Genomic DNA, 25,762 nt, shown 5'->3' on the forward strand with positions numbered 1-25,762 from the left:
TGCTCTGTGGAAGGTGGTGGTCCCTACATTCCATAGGAGAGGGGGCAGGCTCTGGGTGGGTCGTCATTCAGGGACATCTTCCTAGGCCTGTGGCTCCAAGCCTGTGCTCCTCCCTCCCCTCCAAGTTCTCATCCAGTTCCCCATTTGGTAAAACCTTGTGAAAGGGGGGCTTTTTGGCACAGACAGGAGTGAGCATAGCATGTAAAGACCTGTCAGCGAGTGGCCTGCAAAAAATAGCTGATGGCATGAGAAGTTCATACAGGATGAAAGGGATGTCCTTTGCAATTTGGTTTTTCTTGTGTCCCTGTTTACTTTCTGAAGCCAGAATCCTGTTTCTGTAGGTGAGTAAAGGTGACATTCTGGTGGTTGCAACTGGTCAGCCTGAAATGGTGAAAGGGGAGTGGATCAAACCTGGGGCCATTGTCATCGACTGTGGGATCAATTATGTCCCAGGTGAGTGTCACTGGAGGAGGAAGGTGGTTTCTGGCGGAGGGCTGGGCAGAGGAAGGACATCTAGGTCATTGGATGGAGCCTAAGCGAGAGCCCCTTGTCCTGCTTTAGGCGTGACGGGCTAAGGTTCACTGCGATTGGCCCGCCCGCGGCTGGTCGCGGTTTGTAGGTGGTGTAGCCGCCGCTGTGCTGTGCGGCTCCGGAGATGACTTTGTCCAGGGAGAAGGCAGGAGAGGGTGCAGAAGGGAGGCCTCATTCTGTCTTTATGTACGGATTACCCCTGTTTTTAACAAAGGATGGGTGGGCTTAAAATATAGTGTCATCTTTGCAAAGTGCTGTGAGACTTAAGGAAAGAGGGCTTGTTCTGCCAAGAGTCCTGTAGTGAGCTTTACAGAGAAGGCATTTGACCTGCTCTTTTTCTAGGCAGAGGGGACCAAGCCAGCCTGACGGCCGTGTCTGCACCTGCCCTGGCATCCTCCCCCCAGCACATGCCACACTCCTGTTTTTCATTCGCGATATCACCACTCTGCCTTCCCATGGATCTCAAACCTTTTAGTTTCCCTCCCAGTTATTCCCTCTATTGGATTTATTTTTAAATATTAGGATTTTCCCTCTCTCCTGTGTCCTCAGTGTCACCATTGAGTGTAACCCTCTCAGCTGGGTGGACTGCTGTGAATGTCTCACTGGTCTGACCCCCACTCGGATCCCTCCGCACACCTTTGCCATATTCACCTGGCCGTGGGTCCCTGAGCTTCCTCCTCCCATGTTACCTGTCAGATTCCTTAACCCTGTACTAGTTCAGCCACATCTGCAGCCCTTTTTCTCACGTGCCCTTTGTGAATACCTGTCTTAAATGGTTGGAAATGGACCACGTGCCCTCCCACACATTCCTGGTTTGTCCTTTGCAGCATCTATGCCTCCATCTTTGGTGGAGCAGACTGTTCTTTCTTCCTGAAGTTTTCAGACGTAAATTTGAAAGGACAATACAGCGAGTACTGGTATACATACCTCATAGATTCAAGAAGGACCCATCTTTAATCATCTGCATCAAGCACTGCCCTAGGCCTTGGGCTACACAAAATTGCATTCGTTCAACTATGATCTTCACTTTCAGCCACCTCCTCCCCACCTCCTCTCTGTCTAAGATGCCCCTTCCTCCTTCCAGCCTTTGTCTAATTTCCTCTCAACAAAGGATGTTCTCTCCTTTTGAAAATCTTTTCCCTTCCTCTGTCCCTTCCCGTAGAACTTGGTGTTTCTCGTATCATGTGTGTGTCATACATGGTGTCCTGTGCTCTCCTCCGCTAGTTCTCAGCCTCGCAGCAGTGGTCTCTGCGGTGCCATGACCAGCGCATGCCTCCTGACTGCTTGTATTCCTATCAGTTCAATTGCTGAAGGCAGTTACAGCCAGAAGAATCTTTTTCTCTCTTCCCATCTCAAATTTGCAATACAGACACTAAGCTGCCAGGAATATTAGTCACTGTCAAGTCTTCACTGTTTTTAACCTGCCTCCTACTCTCCCTACCATGTTTTTAAGACAAAAGCGCATAATTGAACACTTTTTTTTTTTTTTTTTTTTTGTTTGTAGAGTAATTATCTAATGGCTGATTAAAAAAAGTGCTCACCTACCAACTCCTCATTTTGGCTATATGACATTCAAGCTCATTCTTTTTAAAACCTTGCGTCTTCTGCATAATATTTCTGCTTAGGGAATTTTTGGGGGGGGACCAGATTTGAGGGAGATGAAGAGACACCTGGGTGTCTTAAGTCTTGCAGATAGGTATGAAATGTTGACTTAAATATGAAACTTGTTGTCCTGTTCACATTTATTTCTCATGGAGATGGTAAAGTGTGAGTAAGATCAATGCACTGTCTTCCTTCCTTGTCAGCTGTATTTTTACTGATCAGGGGCATGTAAGTGAATAAGGATCAATAGAGCTAGATTCTGTTGTTCCCCTAGAATGGCAGAATCATTGAGTTGTAGACTGTGGGTGGACGAGAGGACCAAAACCTGTTTTCTTCCTTTTGGAAGGACTGTGTTCCACAGTTGGGCCACTTCTTGGTTCATATTTTGACTATTTAAATCATTTGCGTGGTCCACTCAGGGAAAACATTATAAGTCACTTGCCAAAAAAGAAGGCATTAAGATGTATACTTTTCTTTTTTCAAAAAAGGAGTATTTTAAGTTTCAAGTGCAGAGCAGAAAGAATTGGCCAGAGAACCACATCAAAGTATTCTTCCTGCTTGGTTTACTAAAGATAATTTGAGAAGGACTAGATTAATAGTAAGTTTTGTTTGGAGGGCCTATAATAAGGGGAAACAGATTCCCCACCATATCCCAATCCAATCTCAACTTATCCAGCACAGTGGCCTCTATACTGGGTTCTATTATTAGAGGTCCCCAAATTAAATGCGAAGGAGTAAAGTCTCAACTGGATCTTCAGTTGAATTTTGTGCCTATAATTCCCAATGAAAGAGAGATTCTCGGCCTAGGGTGTTTGTCGGTCACTAAAGCCATACGCTTTCTTAGATTGAGAAGGGGTCACTTTTTCCACTGACCACATCATACTCCCATGAAACACTGTACATCCACCAGAGAGCACTGCAGTCAGCCCTGATGGCGTTTGGTGAAGCAGCAAAACTGAGCTCACCCCGTGCAGCCCTGAGTCGTGCAGTTAATTGCTGTCTCCTGCACATTGAGAAACACGGGGAAAGTGGCTAGCATTAATAAATAGAAAGTGGTCCCAGGTATTTGAAGCTAACTTCAGCATAGGCTGTTAAAGCTTATACAAAGGACAAACCCTTAACAGTATTTCCTTGGCGTTTTGAAATGACTTTAGTGGTTATGAGAGGAAATGTCCTGCCGGAGCTGCTGCTTTATAATCTTCTAAAAACCTGAAAACTATCTGAGGAGTTTTATTTGTCAGCTCCTTATAGTATGTACAGAAAATAACTTATTTATCTATGGTGGGAAGTGAAACTCTTATGTTTGGAGACTGCATTTTCGGTTTCAAGAATGTGCAAGCTTGTGAAATACGTAGTGTTAATCTACGTATTGTTAATCTATTGTTCTGATCAGAAAGGAGCTCACGGGGCTGAGGGCTAGCAGTTAGTGCAAGGGCCGATCCTGCAGCCTAGGTCTCTTAATTCTGGCCTTTTGGCTGCAGTAAGCCCTCAGTTAACATTGGCTGTAGGCTCTTGGAAACTGATTTTAAGTGAAACAATGTCTAACAAAACCACTTTAACATAGGCTAATTGATACAAACAGAATTAAGTTTTTATGGGGTATTTCTGGTCACAAAAAAATCACCAAACTCCGAAATAAAGTCTGAAACACTTTTAATATTAAACATCGAAATATATGTGAGCTACATGTACATTTAAGAAAAATGAATAAAAACAATTAAGATCATTATTTTCCAACCCGCTTCTTCCAGTTCAGGGTCATGGGTGACCAGAGCCTAGTCCTACAGCTCAGGGTGCAAGGAGGGAACCAGCCTTGGACAGGACCCCTTCCGTTGCAGGGTGCATCACACACACACACACACACACACACACACACACACACACACACACACACTCAGAGTGGGATGGTTTAGACACGCCAGTTCACCTCACGTGCACATCTTTGGGATGTGGGAGGAAACCAGAGAAAATCTACAGACATAGGGAGAAAATGCAGACCGCACACACAAACAGTGGCCCCAGCAAGGAATCATTTTTTTTTCTCATCTACATTGTAACAAAATGACATTGGATGAAAAGACATTATTTGGGGCCCTGCTATGCTCTGAAGCATCCCCTCTTGGTTGTGGTGATCTGATCAAAGAGAGGATGGTGAAATGGCGAAGAGCCTACAAGATCCTGCCTCCGAGAGCTGCAAGGTCCAGCCCCATCTCCGAGTGCCACCACCACCACCACCCCCAACCCCGGAAGTGCTCTGAAGCCAAGTGGAGATGATTTTTGTATGAGTGAGCAATGATGCATCACTGGGTTTTGTTCCCTTGAATAGCTATTCTTTGCTGGTAAGAATTGTTGTTATTCTTGTATCTTTTTTAGGGAAGTGTAATTATATTCTTTGCCTTTTGCATACATTTAAGTAGCTGCTCTTCTTTGGAACTGGATGTTGAATTGTTCCTCCATCTCATGCATGGAGCTTACAAAATGCTGGCAGTTGCTGTAGAAACGGTATCTGGCAGCTGTGACAGAGTTGGAGCTTTGTGCACAAAAAAAATTCCTTTGTAGGCCTCGTCAAATTAACATTTTAAAAGGAGCTTATTATAATTTGGGTAGTTGTCTTTAAGAGTAAAAAATAGTTGGTATTTTATTTGTCACCTGACAGACTACAAAAGGATTCTTCTGCTTCTGAAAAACCATTTAAGCACCTTGTGAATTTTTGCAGGTAGGATAAATTTGTCCCTAGGAAATAGCAAACACCTGTCATCCCATAGCTTTTAAGTAAAGTAGGCACTTGAGCCAGATGGGACTACACACCCTAAACTTCACTTTGTTTTTGGAACAAGCCGTTGTAGTTAATCACTCAATTTAGAAATAAACACGAGGATTACGATTCTGAGATGTTGCTTTGATTCTTTTCCCCCGCCTTAACCAGACAATACTAAATCAAGTGGGAAAAAAATTGTGGGCGATGTGGCATACAATGAGGCCAGAGAGAGGGCAGGCTTCATCACTCCTGTTCCCGGTGGCGTTGGACCCATGACGGTGGCAATGCTCATGCAGGTGCGTTTGAATAAAAGTCTCTGTATTAGTTCTAGCAAACTGATAGAATTCAAATTTCTGCTTTTCTCCCCAAGTAGAAATGTCATAAAACCTGCCCAGAAGCTAAGTAAGGATATAAATTTGTTGAAGAAGAACAGAAAAGTAGAATCCATCATATTAGTAGAGAAAAGTAGGGAAGGCACGATTCTAATTTACCTTGAAATATAACTTCAGGAAAAGAAAAATGTAAACACTTTTTAACCCACACTAGCTGATATGGGGACAGGCACTCAGCCTGGGGTGTTTTAGGTGCCTATAGACTCTTGCAGAGAATTGAAGCATGTTCATAGGTGGACCATAAAGCTGTTCATTTTGGGATTGAATTAGAGTGACCGGGGATTAAGAATTGAGGTGGAGGCTAAAATAATCGCCTAAGTTCCATTTATGCCATTTTGTTTAGAGCACAGTAGAGAGTGCCAAGCGTTGCCTGGAGAAATTTAAGCCAGGAAAGTGGCTGATTCAGTATACCAAACTTAATCTCAAGACACCTGTTCCAAGGTAAAAAATAAAATTTTCCAGATTTCAAACTTCGTGGGTTGTTGGTTTGTAGCTATGGCTGCACATACACCCCTTCTGAAAATACCATCAGTGGTCGGGGTGGGTCATTACTAGGATGGAATTCATTAATTCCATGAATAAAGATTGAGTCATCTTCTCTCTATTTCTTTTAAGTGACATTGACATATCACGATCCTGCAAGCCAAAGCACATTGGGAACCTGGCTCGAGAAATTGGCCTGTTCTCTGAAGAGGTGGAACTGTACGGGGAAACAAAGGCCAAAGTGCTGCTGTCAGTTCTGGAACGCTTGAAGCAGCAGCCCGATGGCAGATACGTGGTGGTGACCGGGTGTGGCTTTTATTCATTTGCAATCAAATCTTAATATTGATCTTTATTATTATTAGCAGGGCTTGCATTTGCACTTAGCATAAATACGTGGAGCTTTCTTTACTTTGGTTTTAGCATTTTCACAGGTATTTTTATCTACTTTGATCCTTATAGCCACCCTGTGGGGTCAGAATATATTATAACCTTCAGAGATAAGAAAATTTGTCCAGCTAGTAGAAGGGTTGGGTCCTAAAACCTGGTCTTCGTGTGGAATTGCTTTTTTTTTAAAGTCCCAAGTTCATTAATCCATTAGCTCTATTAAGCATTCACTTTTTTTCGAGATTTTATTTATTTTTAAAAGGGAAGGGAGGGTGAGAAACAATATGAGAGAGAAACATTCATCAACTGCCTCTCAAATGTGCCCCGACCAGGACCAAACCTGCAACCCAGGCATGTGCCCTGACAGGGAATTGAACCAGCGACCTTTCGCTTTGCTGGATGAACCACACCAGTCAGGGCCAGCATTCGTTTTTATTGCTTAGCTGACATGCATATAAAAAGCTAGTTTTCGAGACTAAATGGAGAAATTTAAATCATAGCAGTGCCTTTCTCTACGAGGTAAAGTATATTTGCTCCTTACAGTGAGAAGAGCGAAAGCACAGCAAAGGATTTTTTCTTTTTTTAAATTTAAAATTGGGAGGAAATGACAACTAAGGTCTTTTGTCTTTCTTAGTATTCAGATTAAGAATCATTCTCTAGAATCTGTTAGGTCTGACTTAGTGATTTGCATCAATTTAACTCCCCTGAATGTAATGTTCCTTTTTCGCTTTCTTCTTGAAGAATAACTCCAACCCCCCTGGGAGAAGGGAAAAGCACGACCACTATTGGGCTGGTGCAGGCCCTCGGTGCCCAGCTCCATCAGAATGTCTTCGCGTGCGTACGGCAGCCTTCTCAGGGCCCCACCTTTGGGATAAAAGGTATCGGTGGGACTAGACCTTGGGTGGCCAGAGTACACCTGCCTCTCCTTCGGGCTTCCCTCTTGACCCATGAATGCTCCGGGGGTCTTCAGCTTATTTAGACACTAGGAATGTCTTCTTCACACCCCCATCGTGGTTTGGTGAGGGCTTTCATCAGATCACCCCAGCTCCTGCTGTCACTGTTTGATGCTGCACAGGAATTCCTGTGATGGGTGCTGCGTGGGCAGAGGTACTTTTATATGACTAATAGTTAGCTGTCACAGCAACAACGACAATCATAGCCACCAATCACCGTGCTGACTTTCTAGAGACATAGGCAAATCCTACAGATACTTTACCCTGTGGAAATCAGAAAAGCCTACCCTTGTTGAGTATGTGCGTTATGCCAGGTTTTGTGCTAAGCCAGTGATGCGTATTATTTTATTTTCTAATATAAGATCGTATTATCTCCATTTGACAATAGCAGCAACTGGGACTGCAGAGGCAACTAGGTCAAAGGCACTATTCTTTAGTACCAGCGTGGTTCCCATGTCTATTTCAGTCTCTGAAACGGCACCATCAAAACACTGTTTCATCTGATTGCATAAAATACGATGTCCATAATTGCACTTCACCTTCAGTTTTTGATAGCTGCAGCACTGCAAACATGTTCTTTTGATTAAAATTATTTTTTATTAATTATATAGGTTCTTATAGTTAGCTTTCTCATTTGCTTACGGGTCGGGCATCACATATTCTGCTTGTTCTAATGATCACTACAAATGTTAACTCGCATATACCTTTGCTCTTCTGCCTATTGTTTTGATCTGTTCCATAAATGTGCTTAGCTCCGCTTTTGAGCTTAAATCCCTTTCAATGTCAGAATGAGCCTTTTTCCTTGTTCTGCTTATGAACCCAATATTTTCCTTTTCCTCATACCACAAATTGCCCCATTTTTTCAAAATGACATTTATGTCACTGATAACTCCAATACCTGGATTTTTGTGACTGGCCTTTCTTAAATAATACAAATATGCCAGTAAAAATCTAGCAGTTAATCTTTTTTTCTAATATATGTCTCCCATTTAAGAGGAATCACAGTCCTTGAGTTTGTGTTTGGTGTGTGTATTTTAAATATTGCTTTTTTAAAAATGCCAGAGTAGCGTTTTTAAGAGTGGAAAATTGAACAGGTTTGCCTTTATGTAACTGTGGCCTGGGTCTTTTAACAGATGTTTGGCATCACGGGGAACCTGTTTCTAAAGATAATGAGTAGATATGTATGTATTCATGGTTTGTCAGACTCAGATTTCATTTGAGAGACTATTCAGCACAAGAAAGATCAGGTGTTTTGGCTTGGTAGAAAGAAATTAAAAACACCGATCAAATCTGCCCAAATGGTTGTAAAAGGTAAATAATATGCATAGAAGTTACAAAAATTGATTTGATTTCTTCTTTGTGGAGAAATATGCTTAACATGAGCGTCACCCTTGACCTGTCCTCTAGGTGGCGCTGCAGGTGGTGGCTACTCACAGGTCATTCCTATGGAAGAGGTAAAGTGTCCTGGGATTTGGTTGAATCAGACCCTTAATTATAGTTTTGCCTCCCAGAAATTAATCTTTATTGTAGAGGTCTCAGTGGACAAATGACTTGTTTTCCAACAGAAGTGACACTTAAGGGAAAAACATCTTAATTTGCAAAGTTTTGAGACAGCTTGGTTTTTTGACATGAAAAGAACTTCAAAGTCTGGTTTTCAGGGGAAAATTAATAATTTTAAGCAAGCGATCAGATGAAGCAAGAGATTGGGAAGAACCAACATGGAGTAAATTCAGAGTAATGACTGTAGAAATGTGAGCAGTGTATAGGCACAGAGCTGCGTTGCTCACTGTTTAAAGGACACCAGTGTGTCCTCAGTAACCTGGTGTTGCTGTTGATCCCGATGGTATGGTGTTTGTGGCTACTGGACTGTCACTTAGGGAAAACCACAATTTCTTCTGAAGATAGTAGTTAATGTTTTCAAGACCTGCCTGTATTAGGTGTTTGTGCACCAGCTGTGCTGCCATCAGTTGCCTGTTGGCTTTAACATAGGGGTTGATTTGGTTGCCGTAGAATGAATGTTGGAAAGTGAGAGGACTGATGTGGCTTCTGCTCTTTTGTAGTTTAATCTTCACCTTACTGGTGACATCCACGCCATCACTGCAGCTAATAACCTCGTTGCCGCCGCCATAGATGCCCGAATATTCCATGAACTGACCCAGACTGACAAGGTATGGCGCTGAGGCCCTGTGGGTACTTTTGAAAGGGTTCAAACACCTGAATTAATGTTCGTGCCTCAGGTGCTGCTGGTGCAGGTAGCAAGGCATAGGGGTTCCTTTCAGTTAAAAGCCCTTGTCCTTTTCTTTAAGGCTCTCTTTAACCGTTTGGTACCATCAGTAAATGGAGTGAGAAAGTTCTCTGATATCCAAATCCGAAGGTTACAGGTAAGGTTTTCCCTCTCCGTTTTTGATATTATAAGAAATTGAATAATTGATACGAGGTCAAAATCTCCTTGGAGTAGCCTATTTTGGATAAAGTTACATCCATAACCTTAGTCTTAAGGTCATGGTATACATAACAGAGATGGGTGGTAGAGGTTATTTCTCATTTACCTATAAATTCTCATTGGTTAGTCGTGAAATAAATGAAGCCCTGACCCCCTGCCCTCAGCTGTGGAGACCTGACGCTTCCTCTACAGCATGGACAGGAGCCAGTAAGTCAGCACCACAGCAGAGCAGTTGTTGAAGTTTGAATCTCTGCTCTTCCCAGCACTGGCACCCTAAGCAAGAATGGTTACTTCTATATTTAACCAGAACGTCTATTTAAAAAATGTATAGCCATTAAATATACACTGTACCGATCACATAGCCAGAAATCTCACTTCAAGGTATTTGTCCAAGAGAAATGCAAACTTGTGTTCATACGAAAACATGAATGATTTTAGCAGCTCTATTAATAATCCCTGAAATCAAGAAACAACCCAAAGGTCCTTCTTCAGGGGATGAATGGATAAACAAACTGGCAATAAAAAGGAATGAACTATTACATTCCTTGTGTGTGTATCAACAACAGTTACAGTCTCGCTTTATTTTTAGTTTTTTTACAGTTTGAGGTTTTGATGCTGTAAGAATAATAATGTAAAGTTCCTCTTTGCCCAGATGCATTGTTTACATTTTGCTCTAGACTTGAGAAAAAGTGACTCTTACACATGTGATATTCCTTAGCTTATTTTATTTATACACCCCTCCCCCCAATCTGTGCATCAGGTAAGCAACCATTACCCTATTTATAAAAGAGCTGTGTTCAGTGCGGCAGTGAAGTACCATGGAAAGAGCCAGCAACTTCTAATCTTGCCTTTGTTGATGGAACTTCCTGTGAGATGTGAGGAGGCGCTGGACTAGATATGTAAATGGTCCTTTAAAAAGCTCCAGGATTTGAAATCCAGGGATTTTCTAAGGCCACAGTGCTCCTCACCAGGTTGTGCCTAGATCTTCAGTCTCCTCTTTCCTGGGTCCCCAAGCATCCTCTGTCTCACAGTGTCACTGCAGCGTGCCTCCCGGTGCTCAGTCAAGAGCGGGTTGTCAGGAGCAGATTCTCAGTCTGGTGACGTCTGTAAGCAATGTCCTATACTAGGCAGGTGAGGCTATTTGACAAGCCAGTGAGCTCTGGCCCTGAAAACATATCCAAGGTTTTAAAACAAAGTCCTCGTAGCACAGGAACAGACCTATGGGAAAGAGAGGGCATGTTGGAGCCCACTCAGACAGACCTACCATGAGTTAAAAGAAAAGGAGATTGCATTTTATAAGCATTTTTCATTTCAGGGTGGGACCCATGTACACATTGTAAATAAAGAAAATTGCCAAGTTCTGTGAGGAGAAAGAGACAAACCCTTTTTGTGCCTTTTGAAACAATAAGAGGGCTGTGAAAGTCTAGTGCTACATATAAAACATGATCAAATTATTTATATTGATGTTTATTGATTTATACTTATTTTTGCCCTTCCTAATATTTCATTTGAATGGGGCTTCTCAACTGTCTGATTGAAGGGGCTTTGCACCTTGCTTTTCCTTTCAATCTGTCTGGGTTTGGTGAATTAGATACAACACTTTTAGGTTTAGGGACATGCCTCTGGGTGCTTAGTTACAGGGACAAGCATGTTAATACCTTTGTACACACATGTAGGAAATAAAGGTTTTGCAAAAGGGACCATAGTTTTCCCTTCTGAATTAATATGTTTTCTGTTTTCTAGAGGGGACCCTCTCTGGAGATAAGAAATCAAAAAAATTTTTTAAATTTATTATGCTTTTGTTTTGTCTTATTTTATATTTTAATTTTGCTACTTCTTCAGAGACTAGGCATTGAAAAGACCGACCCTACCACACTGACAGACGAAGAGATAAACAGATTTGCTAGATTGGATATTGATCCGGAATCCATAACTTGGCAAAGAGGTACCAGAGCCACATACACATTCCATTTGCTTTGGTTTTACTGTGCACTCCACACCCTCTGTAGGAGTTATTAAAATGTGAGGTCTGGAAGCTGTGTATTGGTATTTTCATGGTTAAGACATGACCAAGACCATGACTTACTCATTTTTCTGGCGACCTCCATCGACCTCTCTCCTTATGAGCTGTAACTAAACCTCCTTTTGTGGGGTTAGTTGGACATTGGCCGGCTAGTCTGGTGATTGGAGTGAGGGTGATTTCCTAGAAGGTCATGCATATGCCAAAAATAACACTTTGCTAGTTTTATTTTATGCAAAAAGTTTCAGCGTCATGAAGTAGAGAAATTACATGCTTAATCACTTCCTGAATCATGCTGCTCTTTATTCTCAGAACTCTTGTCTGGCGTAAGTGACTTGATTTTTCTTGTAGCTCTAGCTTGCCCACTTATTTTTACCTCATTTTGTTAAACTCTCCTATAACAAAGGAGGTCGCCTTCAAGGTGCAAACACATGGCAGTTCAGTGTGTGAGCTGCCTGGCTTCTCTGCCATGTGTTGCTTTTCTCTATATACAACCAGCCCAGCTTAGAGTTTCACTTTGAATCAACAGTGCATCCATCTATCCTGTATCACTGCTGAGAAGGAATTTTCTCTAGTCATGCAAAATGCAGCTCACGGCCAATTTATTGACCATAATTTTCATTGGCACAGTAACTGTTGCTAGCTAATGGCATTTTTAAGGTGACTCTTAATCTATAAAACCGTACTGAGGCTTCTCTTCCTTTGCTTCAACAGCTTTAGACAGATGGTATAATATTTTATGAGGAATAAGCTAATGATCTATTTTGAAAATTTAGTATCTCATTCACTTTTTCTTTGCTTTAATGTGTAATTTATGCTTTTTAAGAGAGCAAAAGCAGACCAGGGGGAAAAAATGGATCATACCCATTGACTGGCTATTTTATACAGAGAAATTAGGTACAAGGAACTTGACACTATACTTTTTGAAAAATAAGGGTAAGCTTCAACAGCACATCACATCCTTCACTTACCAAGTGGAGTGTGTGAGTGTCTCCCTCTGAGTGCTGTGCAAGACACTGCTTTGGCTGTTTATGCGTCTTTATGGAAAGTAATTTGGCATGTTACCAAGTGCCTTAAGAACGCCTCTCCTCTTTGACCCATTTAGAGTGTGACTGGTGGATTATATTTTGGTATTGTTTGGCACTTCATACAAAAAACAAAATTAGAAATACACTAAAATGTTAACAGTAATTAGTCCTGGGAGGTAGAAGGAAAATTAGTTAGCTGTTTGATCTTCGCTATGTTTCCAAGGGTATACAGTTGGATAGATATTCTATCATTGGAATGGGAATTATTTCTTCTCAGCGTGCTGAAAGCAGGAGCAGGTCTGTTACCCAGCATGCTTCAAAAGGCGCGTGCCTGGCCCTGCGTTTTTATCGCTCTGCGTTTCTCAGGCCAGTGAGTCATCCCACAGAACAACAACGCAAACCCCCGCCTTTTGAAAAACTGTGGCATGCTGTTTTTCTTGTAAGACCGAATGTGCTTTAAAACAGGGTCTCCATTTCTAGCTCTTTGAATTCTCTATAGACAGAATAAAACTAAGCCAGTCCAAATGTCTTTCTTTGAAAACAATTCCTGTACATTTATGATATATGAAAAACATTCCTTAATTTGAAGCCATAGTTTAGGTTTGCCATCCGTTTTGAAATCAAGTATTAATAGACACTAAGTTAGACTCGTTGCTTTAAAACGTGGCTAGTTCCTATAACTTCCCATTCCTTTACTAAACATTGTTCTATATCTTCCCTCTCTGCTGTAGTGTTAGATACCAACGATAGGTTCCTGAGGAAGATCACGATTGGACAGGCTCCGACAGAGAAGGGGCACACGCGGACGGTAACTCCTTGTTCCTTTTTAAATACTAAAGTCCTTGCTCCTTCTGTCCTCCTCCATCATTGCACCCGACTGATACCGCCAGGTGTTGCGCTGCCTTCTCCCTTTGACAATGGAAGTGAGTAGGTGTGTGCTGTTGAGCTCTCCTGACAGCGTTTGCAATAAACCCCATGTGTCACCTGTGTGTTGTTCCCGCAGCATTTTTTTCCTGGAGGTGGAGAGCCCCAGTGACTATCTTTGCACACAAACTGATTAAAATTGCTTCCTTTTCGTGGCCATTTTGTAGCATGGCTCTTCGGTGGAAGAGCTTCCGTGTGGTCCCCCTGTACATTAGGAAAACTGTAACCACAGGAGGACAGGCTGCTTTCACAGAGGTTGTTGATCCCACTAGAATATTTATTTTTGAAATTTGACTAATCAAGGTCTTGGCATCGTTTGTTACAAATTATTTTCATTAAGTTCTTTGGGTACTGCTGTCACTTTATCCATTTCACTTTTACAGTTCACTCTTCTGGTTTAACGAAGCTTTCCCTGTTTTTTTTTTTCTTCCCAACAGACCCAGTTCGATATCTCTGTGGCCAGTGAAATCATGGCTGTCCTGGCTCTCACCAGTTCCCTGGAGGACATGAGAGAGAGGCTGGGCAGAATGGTGGTGGCCTCCAGCAAGAAAGGGGAGCCCATCAGCACTGAAGACCTGGTGGGTACCCCAGCACCGGGGGCCGGTGATGCACCTGTGCTCATATTCCTAGGGTCTTCCAGCAGTTCCTAATAACAAAAATTATGCTGCAGTCAACTAATAAATTTAATATGATTTCGTTGCTGACAAGGTCACTATGAAATTTGTAAAATGTGCTTCATAGTGAGTAATGGGTAGTATGCTCCAGTAATAGACCACAGGTTTCAGATGGTTGAAGCAACATCTTCAACCTGTGACTGTTCCCCAAAGTGGGTGTATGACTTCAGTTCGCAGAGGACATCAGGAGTCCAGGTGAGGCCTCAGTAGCTGGGCTTGAAGTCACACCCTGGCCTCTCCCCAGGACAGGCCTCCCTGCACAGAGGCCTCTAGACATGAGGTGTTGGCCACCACCTTATCCATGCTGATGACCACATTGGGAATGACTCATTATCCTGTAATCTGATGGTCCTACTAGGTTAGTTCTCTACTTCTGATTTAGTTCTGAAATGTCTGCATGATAACATGAGGTTTGAAATGAGATGATCTTTTAGGTTAATTTTTTAAAGGTCTGTTTGTGTTGATAAACACCATAATGGTTGCCTGTGGTTAAGCAAGCAGTGTATCAGGTGAGTTTAGAAAAGAGGGAAAACATTAATATCCTGTTTTCGCAGTTAATATGTGTAAAAAAGGAAGTTGTTTTAAATTTTCACACCCAAAGCAGAAACTTAGAAACTTAATAAAATTGAATATCACTGGCCCCTGACCAGTGCGGCTCAGCTGATTGGGTGTTGACCCTCAAAACGCCAGTTTTGATCCTGGGTCAAGGGCACATGCCTGGGTTGCGGGTTTGGTCTCCAGTTGGGGCACATATGAGAGGCAACTGATCTGTTTCTCTCTCATATCGATGTTTCTCTCCCTCCCTCTCTCCCCCCCTTCCTCCTTCACTAAAATAAATAAAATATTTTTTTAAATATTGAATATAACTGGGATCCATAGTTTTATCACACTTCGTTACCAGTTTGTTCAGCTATGGTTGAAGGGCTTAGAAGAGGGACCTGGTATTTAAGAGTCAGTATTGAATTCCTGGGTAAGTTTTGAGTTTCTGCTTTGGGAAACACTTACCGAATTTGGTTGGTGGCTATTTCTGCCCGGACATAATGCAGTACTCAAAGATCTAGCATTTTGTGCTGTAAAGTAGTCTAAAATGGATTTCCCCCCATCCAAGCTTGTTTCCGGTTACATGTTTTTCCAAAAATTACATGTGAATGTCATTTTTATTTTAGTTGTTCTTTCTGCTTTAAATAACTGATAACTTCAGAGTATATCCAGAAAAAAATAAACGAATGGTCTAGTTCAGGTGAGAGTACTAATTAGTCCAAGATGGCTGAAAAAGGAAGACCAGTGAGTGTTGAATTTTCGTTCCGAAAGGTAGGCTTTTTGTTGGTAGGAATCAACACTTCATGCCTTTGTCTTCCAGGGAGTGAGTGGTGCGTTGACTGTGCTCATGAAGGATGCGATCAAGCCCAACCTCATGCAGACGTTAGAGGTGAGCAGAGTGACTCCTGCTTTTCTGGAGAATCAAGGCCTTGTCTGCTTGCTCATCTTTTCCTTCTCGTTCTTTCTCATAGCTGCAGTGAGGACATTACTGTCCTAAAAGAGGCAGCTTCGTATTTAACCCTTTGGAATGTCTTTCTTTTTGGATGCCAGCTGACCTGCAGCACTGGCAGGTTCGCTCATGCCATCTTGCTTTCCACAGGGCACCCCAGTGTTTGTTCACGCTGGGCCATTTGCTAACATCGCGCACGGGAATTCCTCTATCATTGCAGACCGGATTGCACTCAAGCTTGTTGGCCCTGAAGGGTTTGTAGGTGAGTATTTTGGCACGGTCACTGAATAGATAGTATGCTTTTTAACATCAAGGGAGCTGGGACAGCATTTTTACAGTTGCTTTTCTCCTCACTTACAGTGACTGAAGCAGGATTCGGAGCAGACATTGGAATGGAAAAGTTTTTTAACATCAAATGCCGGTATTCTGGTCTCCGCCCTCACGTGGTGGTGCTGGTTGCCACTGTCAGAGCTCTGAAAATGCACGGAGGCGGCCCCACGGTGAGGAGCAGGAGGAGGAAGAGTCTGGCTGTCAGGAATGTTCTGACGCGGAAGGGAAGCTGGGTGACTTGTGCCTGTTTCTTCATCAAGCAGCTGTTACCCTTGTGATTAGTAGGGCGCCTTAGGCGAGGGCTGTTCAGGCAGCGCTTGTGCTAGCTGCCTTTCCGCACGCAGGCACTACCAGCTCTCGGCATTTTAAGAGGGCTGAAACTGGCCTCCTGGCCTGCCTTGCTGAGGGAAACGCCTGATCGTATCTAAATCCCTCCGAGGACATGGGCTTGCCAGACCCACAAAACACTCCTGATGTTCAGACTGTTCTTGTAAAATCTCAGTCCCGTTTTCCCTCTGAACAGTGACACTGGCAGCCAGCCAACCAAAGCATTGAGCTGAGACAGAGGTCAGTGCCTTCTGGAGAGGTGCATGCTGGGCGGGACCGCTGACATCCTGCAGTGGAAGGAAGGACAGGCACAGTGGTGGAGGTGCTCGGCACTGCCTGTGGGTCATAGAAACAGGTTAGGACTGGTTCTTTTCAACTCCAACGTGAACTTGGTGTCTTCCTGAGTCCCTGTTGGTTAGAAATTCCACTTGTTATCCTGTTATCTTAACATCTTTTCCTCAGTGCCTGCATGTGAAGACATGATGCCTGTCAGTGTTCAGAAATTGCTTAAAGAAGTATTAAATTCCTGTCCTCAAGGAGCCGGTCCTATACCTTGAGAAATAAGACCTCACTCACTTACAGAAGAAAATCAGTATTTCTTAGTGTAGTGATCAATACAGCAGTTCTCAAGCATTTTGGTCTCAGAACTTCTTTATACTCTTAAAAATTATTGAGGGCTTGAAAGAACTTTTATTTAGGCATATTATATCTTTTGATATTTATTATATTAGCAATTAAGACAGTTACATATTAACAAATAACTTCAATGAAAAGTTACTATAGTTTTCAAAACAAAATTTTAGGCATTGTACACTTTTCAGATCTCTTCAGTATCTGGCTTAATTGAAGACTGCTGGGTTCTCATCTGCATTTGATTCTTGGTGCTAGGCCACGTAACATAATCTTTGGAAAGTCCATTGTGTACTCAGTGAGAGAGTAAGAGTGGAAAGGGTGATAATGTGTTAGGATTACTATGGAAATAGTCTTGACCCTGGGGGCCCCAGGAAAGGACTAGATCTCCGGGCCTTGCAGTGAGACCCACTGCCCTCACACAACCCCAGCACACCTCCCCAGTCTTACTGCTGTCCCCAAGGTACCAAAAGCACTCCTCACCCGGACGCTCCTTTCTGCCGGCAGGACAGGAGGGCTCCCTGGTCACAGTCACCATTTCTCTCTCTGTGCACGCCTTCACTCACTCAAAACTTTGCACCTCCTTTTCTCCTGATCTCATGGTCTAAAAAGCAATGCCAGCACTTAACCTGGGCAGCACTGAGAGAGTCTTACACACACCTCTCTCTGCCAAGGAGCCAGACCTGCTGCTCCCATTACCTGTGGAGCTACATATGAGGCCCAGAACGAGGTGGCTCAGGTCCCTGCTCTTAGCCCCACCTCTCCGTGTCCCCTTTTGGAGTTGGAGCACCGTAGTCTCTCTGAGGAATGGGAGCAGACCACGCTGAAGGCTGCTTAATCGCCGTCCATTGCTGATGGTGCGGTTTCTGGAATCGGCATTCACCCCCATGCGCATTCCTGAGTGCCACAGGGCCAGCCACCAGGTACCTCTGTAAGAGTGAACTGAACTGCTGAAGTATTTTGAGACCTTGAAGTTGTGATAGAGGAAGAGCATCCTGGTGCTGTTTCCCTGCTCTTTGTGTTGCTCTCGCACCCCCCTTCAGCTCTGCCAGGGTGTGGGTTGGCTCTGCGGACCGTCACGATCCCACTGCAGAGCTTGTCACAGGCTCTCTCCGTGGACATGCCAGGGTGGCCTTTGCAGGGCTGACAGCTGCCTTTTTCCCTATGCTTACCTTTACTTCCACCCGCACTGCTGTGCACATCACTCACCGAGGTTACTGCCCCTGCCTGGAACACATCCCTTCCCTCTGCCTTCAGAGATCTGTCCTTTCTCACCCTGCGGTTCAGGCCACGGAGGTCCCAGTCTCCCCAAAGCAGTCATTTTTGTTCTGTGCTGTAGGATTAGTTATACACCCTAAGTCCTTAGGGCAGAAAATCACCTTGTACTGCTGTGTACCCCCCATGCATGCCCCTCTGGCCTTTAAACCATAGCACACACCATTTTAAGCTGATACCTAATTGTAAGTAGAAAATGCCTCTGACTTTGCTTCCTTTCCTTCCAGGTTACTGCTGGACTGCCTCTCCCCAAGGCTTACGTAGAGGAGGTAACTTCAGTCATTTCTGATGACTTGTCCTAGAAAGCACTACACCCTGAATCGGCATATCTCAGCCCGGCTCGCTGGGAGACGCATCGGGGTATCACCCAGACCCAGGATTGCTCTGGGGGCAGGGGATTCTAAAAGGCCTGCACTGTGCTGAAGAACTGGATTAAATGAAATAGGGAGGAAGTGCCTCATAAGACAGAATTGCCCCACGTAGGATATCAGTAAAATCACTGCCATGGCTCAGCGGTTATTTCTCAGCTGGGAGCTATTTTGCCCCCAAGGGACATTTAACAATGTCTAGACATTTTTGACTGTTATCATTCGTGGGGAGTGCTACTGGAATTTAGTGGGTCAGGGCATGGGATGCTGCTAAACATCCTACAGTGTACAGGAGACACCCCCCCACTACAAGGAATTTTTGGCCCAGAATATTAGTGCTGAGGTTGAGAAATCCTGCATTGGACTAATGGAAGTTTCCTTGCCTTTCCTATATTAGCTGGTTGATTACCAAGTGCCATTCAATTCAGAAATAATTCTTTAAAATTGCTATTTAGAGAAAAGAAGGGAGAGAGAGAGAGAGAGACATCAATTTGTTGTTCCACTTAAGTATTCATTGGTTGAGTCATGTGTGCCTTGACTGGGGATTGAACCCGCGTCTTTGGTGAATGGGGACCTTTTTTTGAAATATCTTTTTCTATGCAGGTTTAAATCCAGATTAAAGGACCAAGATATAGTCAGCATCCGGGTTATTTTTCTAAGCAAAGTTTCTGTAAGCTGATGTGCTTTATAGCATCAGGCAGGAGCTCAAAGAATTCTGAGCTTGAACCTTCTCATATTTATATTATTTACCCTCAAAGAAACATCTCTCGAGCCAGTTTGGGGTGGTTATGTGAGAGCCCTCGAATGAAACAGTAAGGTCAGCCCTTTTTTTGGAATCTTTTACATTGTCAATCACTGATTAGGCCCCAAAGGAAGTATTTCAAAAGCAGCTAGGAAAGGATTGCTGGTGCCTTGAGTCTGCCTGTCTTCTGAGTTATGATCTGCCTTTTATGGTCATTTGTGTGATTCACGCGTAGGAGGGGAATTCACAGTTCTGGCCCTACTGCCTGCCGCCCCACTGTCTTTCCTGTGTCTAATTAGAATGATTGCCCCTAACTGGCCCAGCTGGTATCTTTATTTAAGAACTTCTACTTTTTAAAAACTGTTCTTAATCAGTCTTACATATTAATTGGTTTTCATGTGACTAGAGGTAAAGAATTAGTAGTGCTTTTTTAGAATAGCAGCTAAATCCTAATCTCAGTTTTCAATAATTAAAGGAAAGAAAGCATAAATCATATTTATAAGGATCTCAGTTGTCTTCTGCCTTTAACTAACCTATTTTTTTCTGCTGTTTTGTGGAACCCACAAACCAAGAGCTGCTACTGCTGGGTTTGGCCTATGGTCCAGTGTATATAATCTAATATACAACTATAACATTTTTACTTTTTTAATATTTAATGTATTTTTAAGCTTATATTAGCAACACAACCTTTGTTTAAAATTTTATTCTTATTATTTTAGTCTTCACAGTTTTGTGCCTATTAACATTTTTTTAAAAATCTTATGAATATCTATACATGTATTTTTGTATTTGTCCAAAAATGGAATTAAATCTCCTTAGCTTTACTACTTAGTGCATCTTTGACAGGTTCCATGTAATATATAACATCTGCATGATACATATCTATTGAGTGTATGTATCATCAATCCTCTATGGAAGGATGTTTCGGTTATTTCCAGCTTTTCAATGCTGCAATCATGCTCCAGTAAACATATTTAAAAGTATGTTTCCTTAATTCCTTTCTTTAAAGCACATACCACTTGGTTCTTACAGATGGCATCCATCTTGTTTTCTGTTGTCCCAGTAAAGATTCATGGTTGAGCTCATTAAAACCTTTGAAAGCATCACTGGTTACTTCATGTTTTCTGATGGTCCTCACAGCAGCTGTGTAATCAGTGCCACGCACTGTGCTAGCCTCTGGCTTCTGGCGGAAGGGTCAGTGCAACGCTGAGCGGAATTAGCTTGTACCATTATATCATATGAGTGCATAAAATCTATAAATGTAGGGATCATAGATATAATTTATTTAAGGGCACCTGATTCCCTTTAAACAGCAAATAGGCTATTAAGAGTGGGTGTAATGACAGCAAATATGTCAGCTCTCATGTTTTTGGGACACAAGCACAGTCCACTCCAGTGTTATACACGGAAAGGCTGGCGCAGGGTTACAGGCACACAGCACACACTCGCTGGTGTGAGAGGCACAGCAGATCTGCTCTCTATTAGCTCGTCCTGTCGGTGAGCAGCTCTGGCTCAAGGAGACAAGTTCCCTTTTAAGAAGAACCCGGACTCGTTTCCAGCTGTGCTCGCTCTGACCTCACAGAAGGACCAACACTTGCACTGTTGTTTTTACAGAACCTGGAGCTGGTTGAAAAAGGCTTCAGTAACTTGAAGAAACAAATTGAAAATGCCACAATGTTTGGAGTTCCAGTAGTGGTGGCCGTGAATGCATTCAAGTAAGTGCAAAGTGTCGAAGTCCACAGGGACTGGCAAATGGTCAGGAAACATCTCCTGGAGCTTTTAGCTTTATTTGGATTCAGTTAGTCCTGTCGGTTGTAAGCCTGTGCTTGGGGGCCATTCAGGGAGCCTGCAACATGAGGGACACTGCATATGGCACAGGGGACTCGTCACCTCATCCACTGACGGTCCGCAGTCAGGTTTGGCTTCCGTGGGTCGCCTTCCTCGCCACCAGGTGAAGTGGGTCATGCAGGCCTGAAGTTAAATATTCTTTCTGGTCTCTAGAGGTCCTTTGAGCTACAGAAGGTCAGAGCCCTACAAAGTTTCATTGGGTCTGGGTCTAGTAGGATGTTGTCTTGACAGAGTAGAAGGTATTGAGCTGAAAGTGTCCCTGCAAGAGAGAACTTGCATGAGTTGTTGAGATACTGTAATGTTGGTTTTGGTCTTGCTGTAAAGGCCTAACCACAGCAGAATGGGAAGCAAATTTTTTTTAAAAACAAGTTATTTATTCATTTCTATGATATGCTTGGAATGTTCTGAGTACTTTGCATGTATTTATCATCTAAGCCTCATGATATTCCAAATGAAATGAGTGCTGTGATTATTCCCATTTTACCCACATGGAAATCCAGGCCGAAAGTCACCTCGCTAGTCACTTGTGGAGCTGGGATTCAAACCCAAGCAATGCTACAGTGATCCTCCTCACTTACCGTGGGTATTACATTCTAGACCTTCCTGCAGTAGGTGAAAATCTGCAAAGTAGGAACCTTACATTTATTTTAGTATTTATATATATTTTTAGGCTTTATAAACTCTTCCCACACACTTATCAACCGTTCCCAGTCCCTTATTAACCTTTCCCACTCCCTTATTAACTTTTCCACACTTTTATAAACACTACTTATGTTCTTAAACATATTCTACACTCTTAAACCCACGTAACTTTGACAACATACGTATACAGTACCACAAAATCCCGCGATATAGCGAAAACTCACGATAAATAATTAAATATAATATATTTTAAAATCCCGCGATACAGTGAGGCCGCGATAAGTGAACCATGATATAGAGAGGGACTGCTGTACTTGATTAATGTCCATTTAGCAACAGATAATTCACATGGGTTTTAAAGGCAAAAACAAGAAATTCCATCCTCTCTGGGCATTGTCAATGCTTTAACACGAAGTGCTGCCTTTGCAGGACAGATACAGAGACCGAGCTGGACCTCATCAGCCGCCTGGCCAAAGAACATGGGGCTTTTGACGCCGTGAAATGTACTCACTGGGCAGAAGGGGGCAAGGGCGCCCTAGCCTTGGCTCAGGCCGTCCAGAGAGCAGCGCGGGCACCGAGCAGCTTCCGGCTCCTTTATGACCTCAAGGTGAGTTATTTGCTGTATGCAAAACCCCAGAAAGCACAATGAGGTTTCTGTGTGGCTGCCTCTGTTTAGAGCCTGTTTAACAGCTTTAACCCTGTGGGTCTGATTCCCACGTAGGCAAGTTGCATGACCACAGCCTGGGCCCTCAGCTCCAGACAGCTTTCTTACCCACACATGTTGCTGCCTACTTACAGAGTCAGGGTCCAGGCAAGAATACCCCGGGAGGTTGTCTCACATTCTAACTTTTGAAAAGACTCATAGTACAGTTCCTCTGCTGGCAGGGGAGAGGGTCATTTATAGAACCAAGAGCGGAATTCACTACAGCTTTAACCCAAGGCAGCAACCAATTAGGGCAAATTGGCAAGGGGCTACATCGCTCTCGGGTAAGTTTTCCAACTACTTGCCAGTAAGGGGAACATAATATGCTCCTAAGCTTAATTCTCGGTACAGGGCTGCCTCAAGTTCAGAGAAGGCCCCAGGTGCAAAACCACACACGCCAGCAGGCTTGGACATTTTTTCCATCACTGAGTAACTATGTGATGTCTGGCCCAAACAGAAGCACTGCTTATTCTGCATATAATAGAGTATAAAGTTTAGAGGAAGGTGGTTTATATTATAGGGTTGTATTTGTTTTCATTTCCCTGTATATTTCAGGATGTGATTGGGCATTAAGTAGTATGCCCACAACTGGGAACTTCATTGGGAACGTGGATGGGTGTGGTAGCTAATTCTGCTTATATTCTCTAGGTTGGCTCTTGGCTTGGTTTTTAAAAGATAATCATAGACTTTCAAAAAAAATAACCATAAGAAAATAAAAGGAAGAAACCCTTTTTTTCTTGAATTTTAGTGTTCTTTTATTTCTCTTTGCCCCTTGCAGATATACTACACTGATAATTAACACTTCCCTGTTGACACGGACATTTTCCTGTGGAGCTTTAGTTTTAGAGACTGGTTTAAAAATTTGTTCAACCAATGATCTTTTTAGGAAAGGCCATAAACACAAATTTGCACACAGATGCAAAGCATATATAGGCACCTTCTGTAAGCCCCTGTCCACAGTGCCTGCTGTTAGGAACCCCAGGCCCTGAAGGCGAGCAGGAGACCTAGACGAAGTGGGGTAATGACGACTTCTTTATAAACTGCTTTTGCTTGGAACTTTGCTCCTGACAAACAGGAGGCCGCCACTTTTTATCTTATTCAGTGTCTGTGGGTCTTAAATCACCCTTCAACAAAGTACTTTGGCTTCAGAAGTTCTGGACATGCCTTGGCATTTACAGAACCCAATTATAAGATGTATATGAGAGTAATCTCTGTATCTTTATAAGCCATAACTGAATAGTCACTTTATTCATATCCATGATACAAAGCCCCTTCATAAATTATCACTGTTTAGTTCAAAAGGGAATTTTTATTTTTATAGATAGATTATTATTCCTTTCAAAAAACAAAACTCACCCAGTGCATTCTCTTAGACTTAGTTGCTAGGGAGTATAGTGTCAGATATACTGTTTATTTTTAGTCATTTGCTCATCCGAGTGAGTTGTGAGGCGCTCTCCTTCCCATCTCCTTCAGGCAATGTCTCCCTGTGCTGTTTGCTGTGAATCCGGGGCTCAGTGGCCCGTGGGAAGCCAGGCCCCGGAGGAAGCCCCCGTGGGGAGGAGGGCCTCCCCGACTGGCCGCTGGCCTCCGTCCACTGCACTGTTTGCCTGAGGTGCCGCAGAAGGCATGTCCTTTCACACCATTGGCACTGTGTGTTGATCACAGAAGTCACCGGATTGTTTTTTTAAACTATTTCTAAGTAACAGCAATTAGCAATCAATATGTTGTGTTAAGGATAGCATCTGCCTCTCATATACAAACCAGGAGTTATGTGAATGGATATTGGTTGTCTTATTTCATAACAGTATCCCAGGTCTGCTTTGATAGGAGACTGCTCTCCAGTCATAAAACATTACTTTTTACTTAGGAAGGAGTAATTATCCTTGGGGAGGCAGCAGCATTGTTTGTGATGTACCTAGTGAGATCTCAGATACACACGCCGTAACTTTGCCTCTGTGGTACATTTTCCACTTATAAAATCTGGGGCTTGGTATTAAAAAGAAAATGTTTCCAACCCAATAAACTTCAAAATATTTGCATATCTGTATATGTATATAAAAACATCTTCTGGCCCTTTTGGGGATTCTTGACCTGGAATGTGGCCAAGTACCAATCAAAGTCTTCGCCTCACTTTCCTGTCTTTTAGCTTCCAGTTGAGGATAAAATCAGGATCATTGCACAGAAAATCTATGGGGCAGATGACATTGAATTGCTCCCTGAAGCTAAGCACAAGGCAGAAGTCTACACGAAACAGGTAGATGTCTGGTGGTTTTGTTCTTTCAACTATTTATAAAGCAGGCTTTGGAGCCAGGAATCCCGGTGTCCCCCGAGCCCTGCCAAGCACTTGCTGCTTGACGTCCTCTGGGCAGCAGCCTTTTCTGCTCTGAGAGAGTGGCTTTGGATTAGGTGGTCCACTCCCAAGTTTTTTATCTCCATGGATGGTATATGAGTGTGTGGAAAAGCCATGAAGAAATAAGAATGTCTTACTAAAATATTGAGAGCCTGCCTTGAGTTGTCGTATCTGCTCCAAACTGTCATTTTAAATTAGTTACATAGATGAAAATAAAATATTTACTTTTCAAATAAGGTTGTGAGTATTCCTTCATCCAACAGATTCTTTCTTTTTCTTTTAATCTATAATTAAGCTAGAGGGCACTGAGGGGGGAGGTGGCCATCAGGGGAGTTTAGATGTTTCAAATAAATTGAGGTGTGCACACCATCATAACGCCCAGATGTTCTGTGTCACAGTGCCAGCTATTCACGTGCCCTGCTTCTGTTCCCTTCTCTCCCCAGGGCTTTGGGAATCTGCCCATCTGCATGGCCAAAACACACCTGTCCTTGTCTCATAATCCAGAGCAAAAAGGTGTGCCCACCGGCTTCGTCCTGCCCATCCGTGACATCCGCGCCAGTGTTGGGGCAGGTTTTCTGTACCCGCTGGTGGGAACGGTGAGTGAGCACTGCAGGCAGAGAAGGGGGCTTCTCGTCCTTAACTGCGTGTGAAGCCATCAGACAGATGTCAAATGAGCAGAGCTCATTGCTGAGGAGAGAGTCGGAGTCGGGCCTGTTAGGATTGACCCCCTTGCCGTGGACTGTCTAGTGTCAGTTCAAGGATGGCACCATGATTACTTGTACTGAATCCAGGATGGGCCTAACTGATAGGCTGTGATAGTGCTTCTATAGAATCACAACTGACATTTATTGGGCACCTTTCACAGG

General features: G+C 43.1%; 1 protein-coding gene across 1 annotated transcript in view; it reads left to right on the forward strand.

Moving 5' to 3' along the window:
* MTHFD1 (methylenetetrahydrofolate dehydrogenase, cyclohydrolase and formyltetrahydrofolate synthetase 1) overlaps positions 1-25,762 on the forward strand; it is a 54,180-nt gene that overhangs the window by 23,648 nt on the left and 4,770 nt on the right. Inside the window, exons 8-26 of the mRNA XM_090270975.1 lie at positions 342-453; positions 5,060-5,187; positions 5,627-5,724; positions 5,899-6,072; positions 6,892-7,028; positions 8,511-8,557; positions 9,164-9,271; positions 9,410-9,484; positions 11,389-11,491; positions 13,326-13,402; positions 13,956-14,096; positions 15,553-15,621; positions 15,832-15,943; positions 16,042-16,181; positions 18,471-18,512; positions 20,968-21,068; positions 22,273-22,450; positions 24,693-24,800; positions 25,340-25,492. Coding sequence (XP_090127101.1) covers positions 342-453; positions 5,060-5,187; positions 5,627-5,724; positions 5,899-6,072; positions 6,892-7,028; positions 8,511-8,557; positions 9,164-9,271; positions 9,410-9,484; positions 11,389-11,491; positions 13,326-13,402; positions 13,956-14,096; positions 15,553-15,621; positions 15,832-15,943; positions 16,042-16,181; positions 18,471-18,512; positions 20,968-21,068; positions 22,273-22,450; positions 24,693-24,800; positions 25,340-25,492 — 2,103 coding nt within the window. The remainder of the gene's footprint in view (positions 1-341; positions 454-5,059; positions 5,188-5,626; positions 5,725-5,898; positions 6,073-6,891; positions 7,029-8,510; positions 8,558-9,163; positions 9,272-9,409; positions 9,485-11,388; positions 11,492-13,325; positions 13,403-13,955; positions 14,097-15,552; positions 15,622-15,831; positions 15,944-16,041; positions 16,182-18,470; positions 18,513-20,967; positions 21,069-22,272; positions 22,451-24,692; positions 24,801-25,339; positions 25,493-25,762) is intronic.

The sequence above is a fragment of the Furipterus horrens genome, unplaced genomic scaffold (genome assembly GCF_987537825.1).
Source record: "Furipterus horrens unplaced genomic scaffold, mFurHor1.1.pri manual_scaffold_3, whole genome shotgun sequence".
In the NCBI taxonomy this organism is placed as follows: Eukaryota; Metazoa; Chordata; class Mammalia; order Chiroptera; family Furipteridae; genus Furipterus; species Furipterus horrens.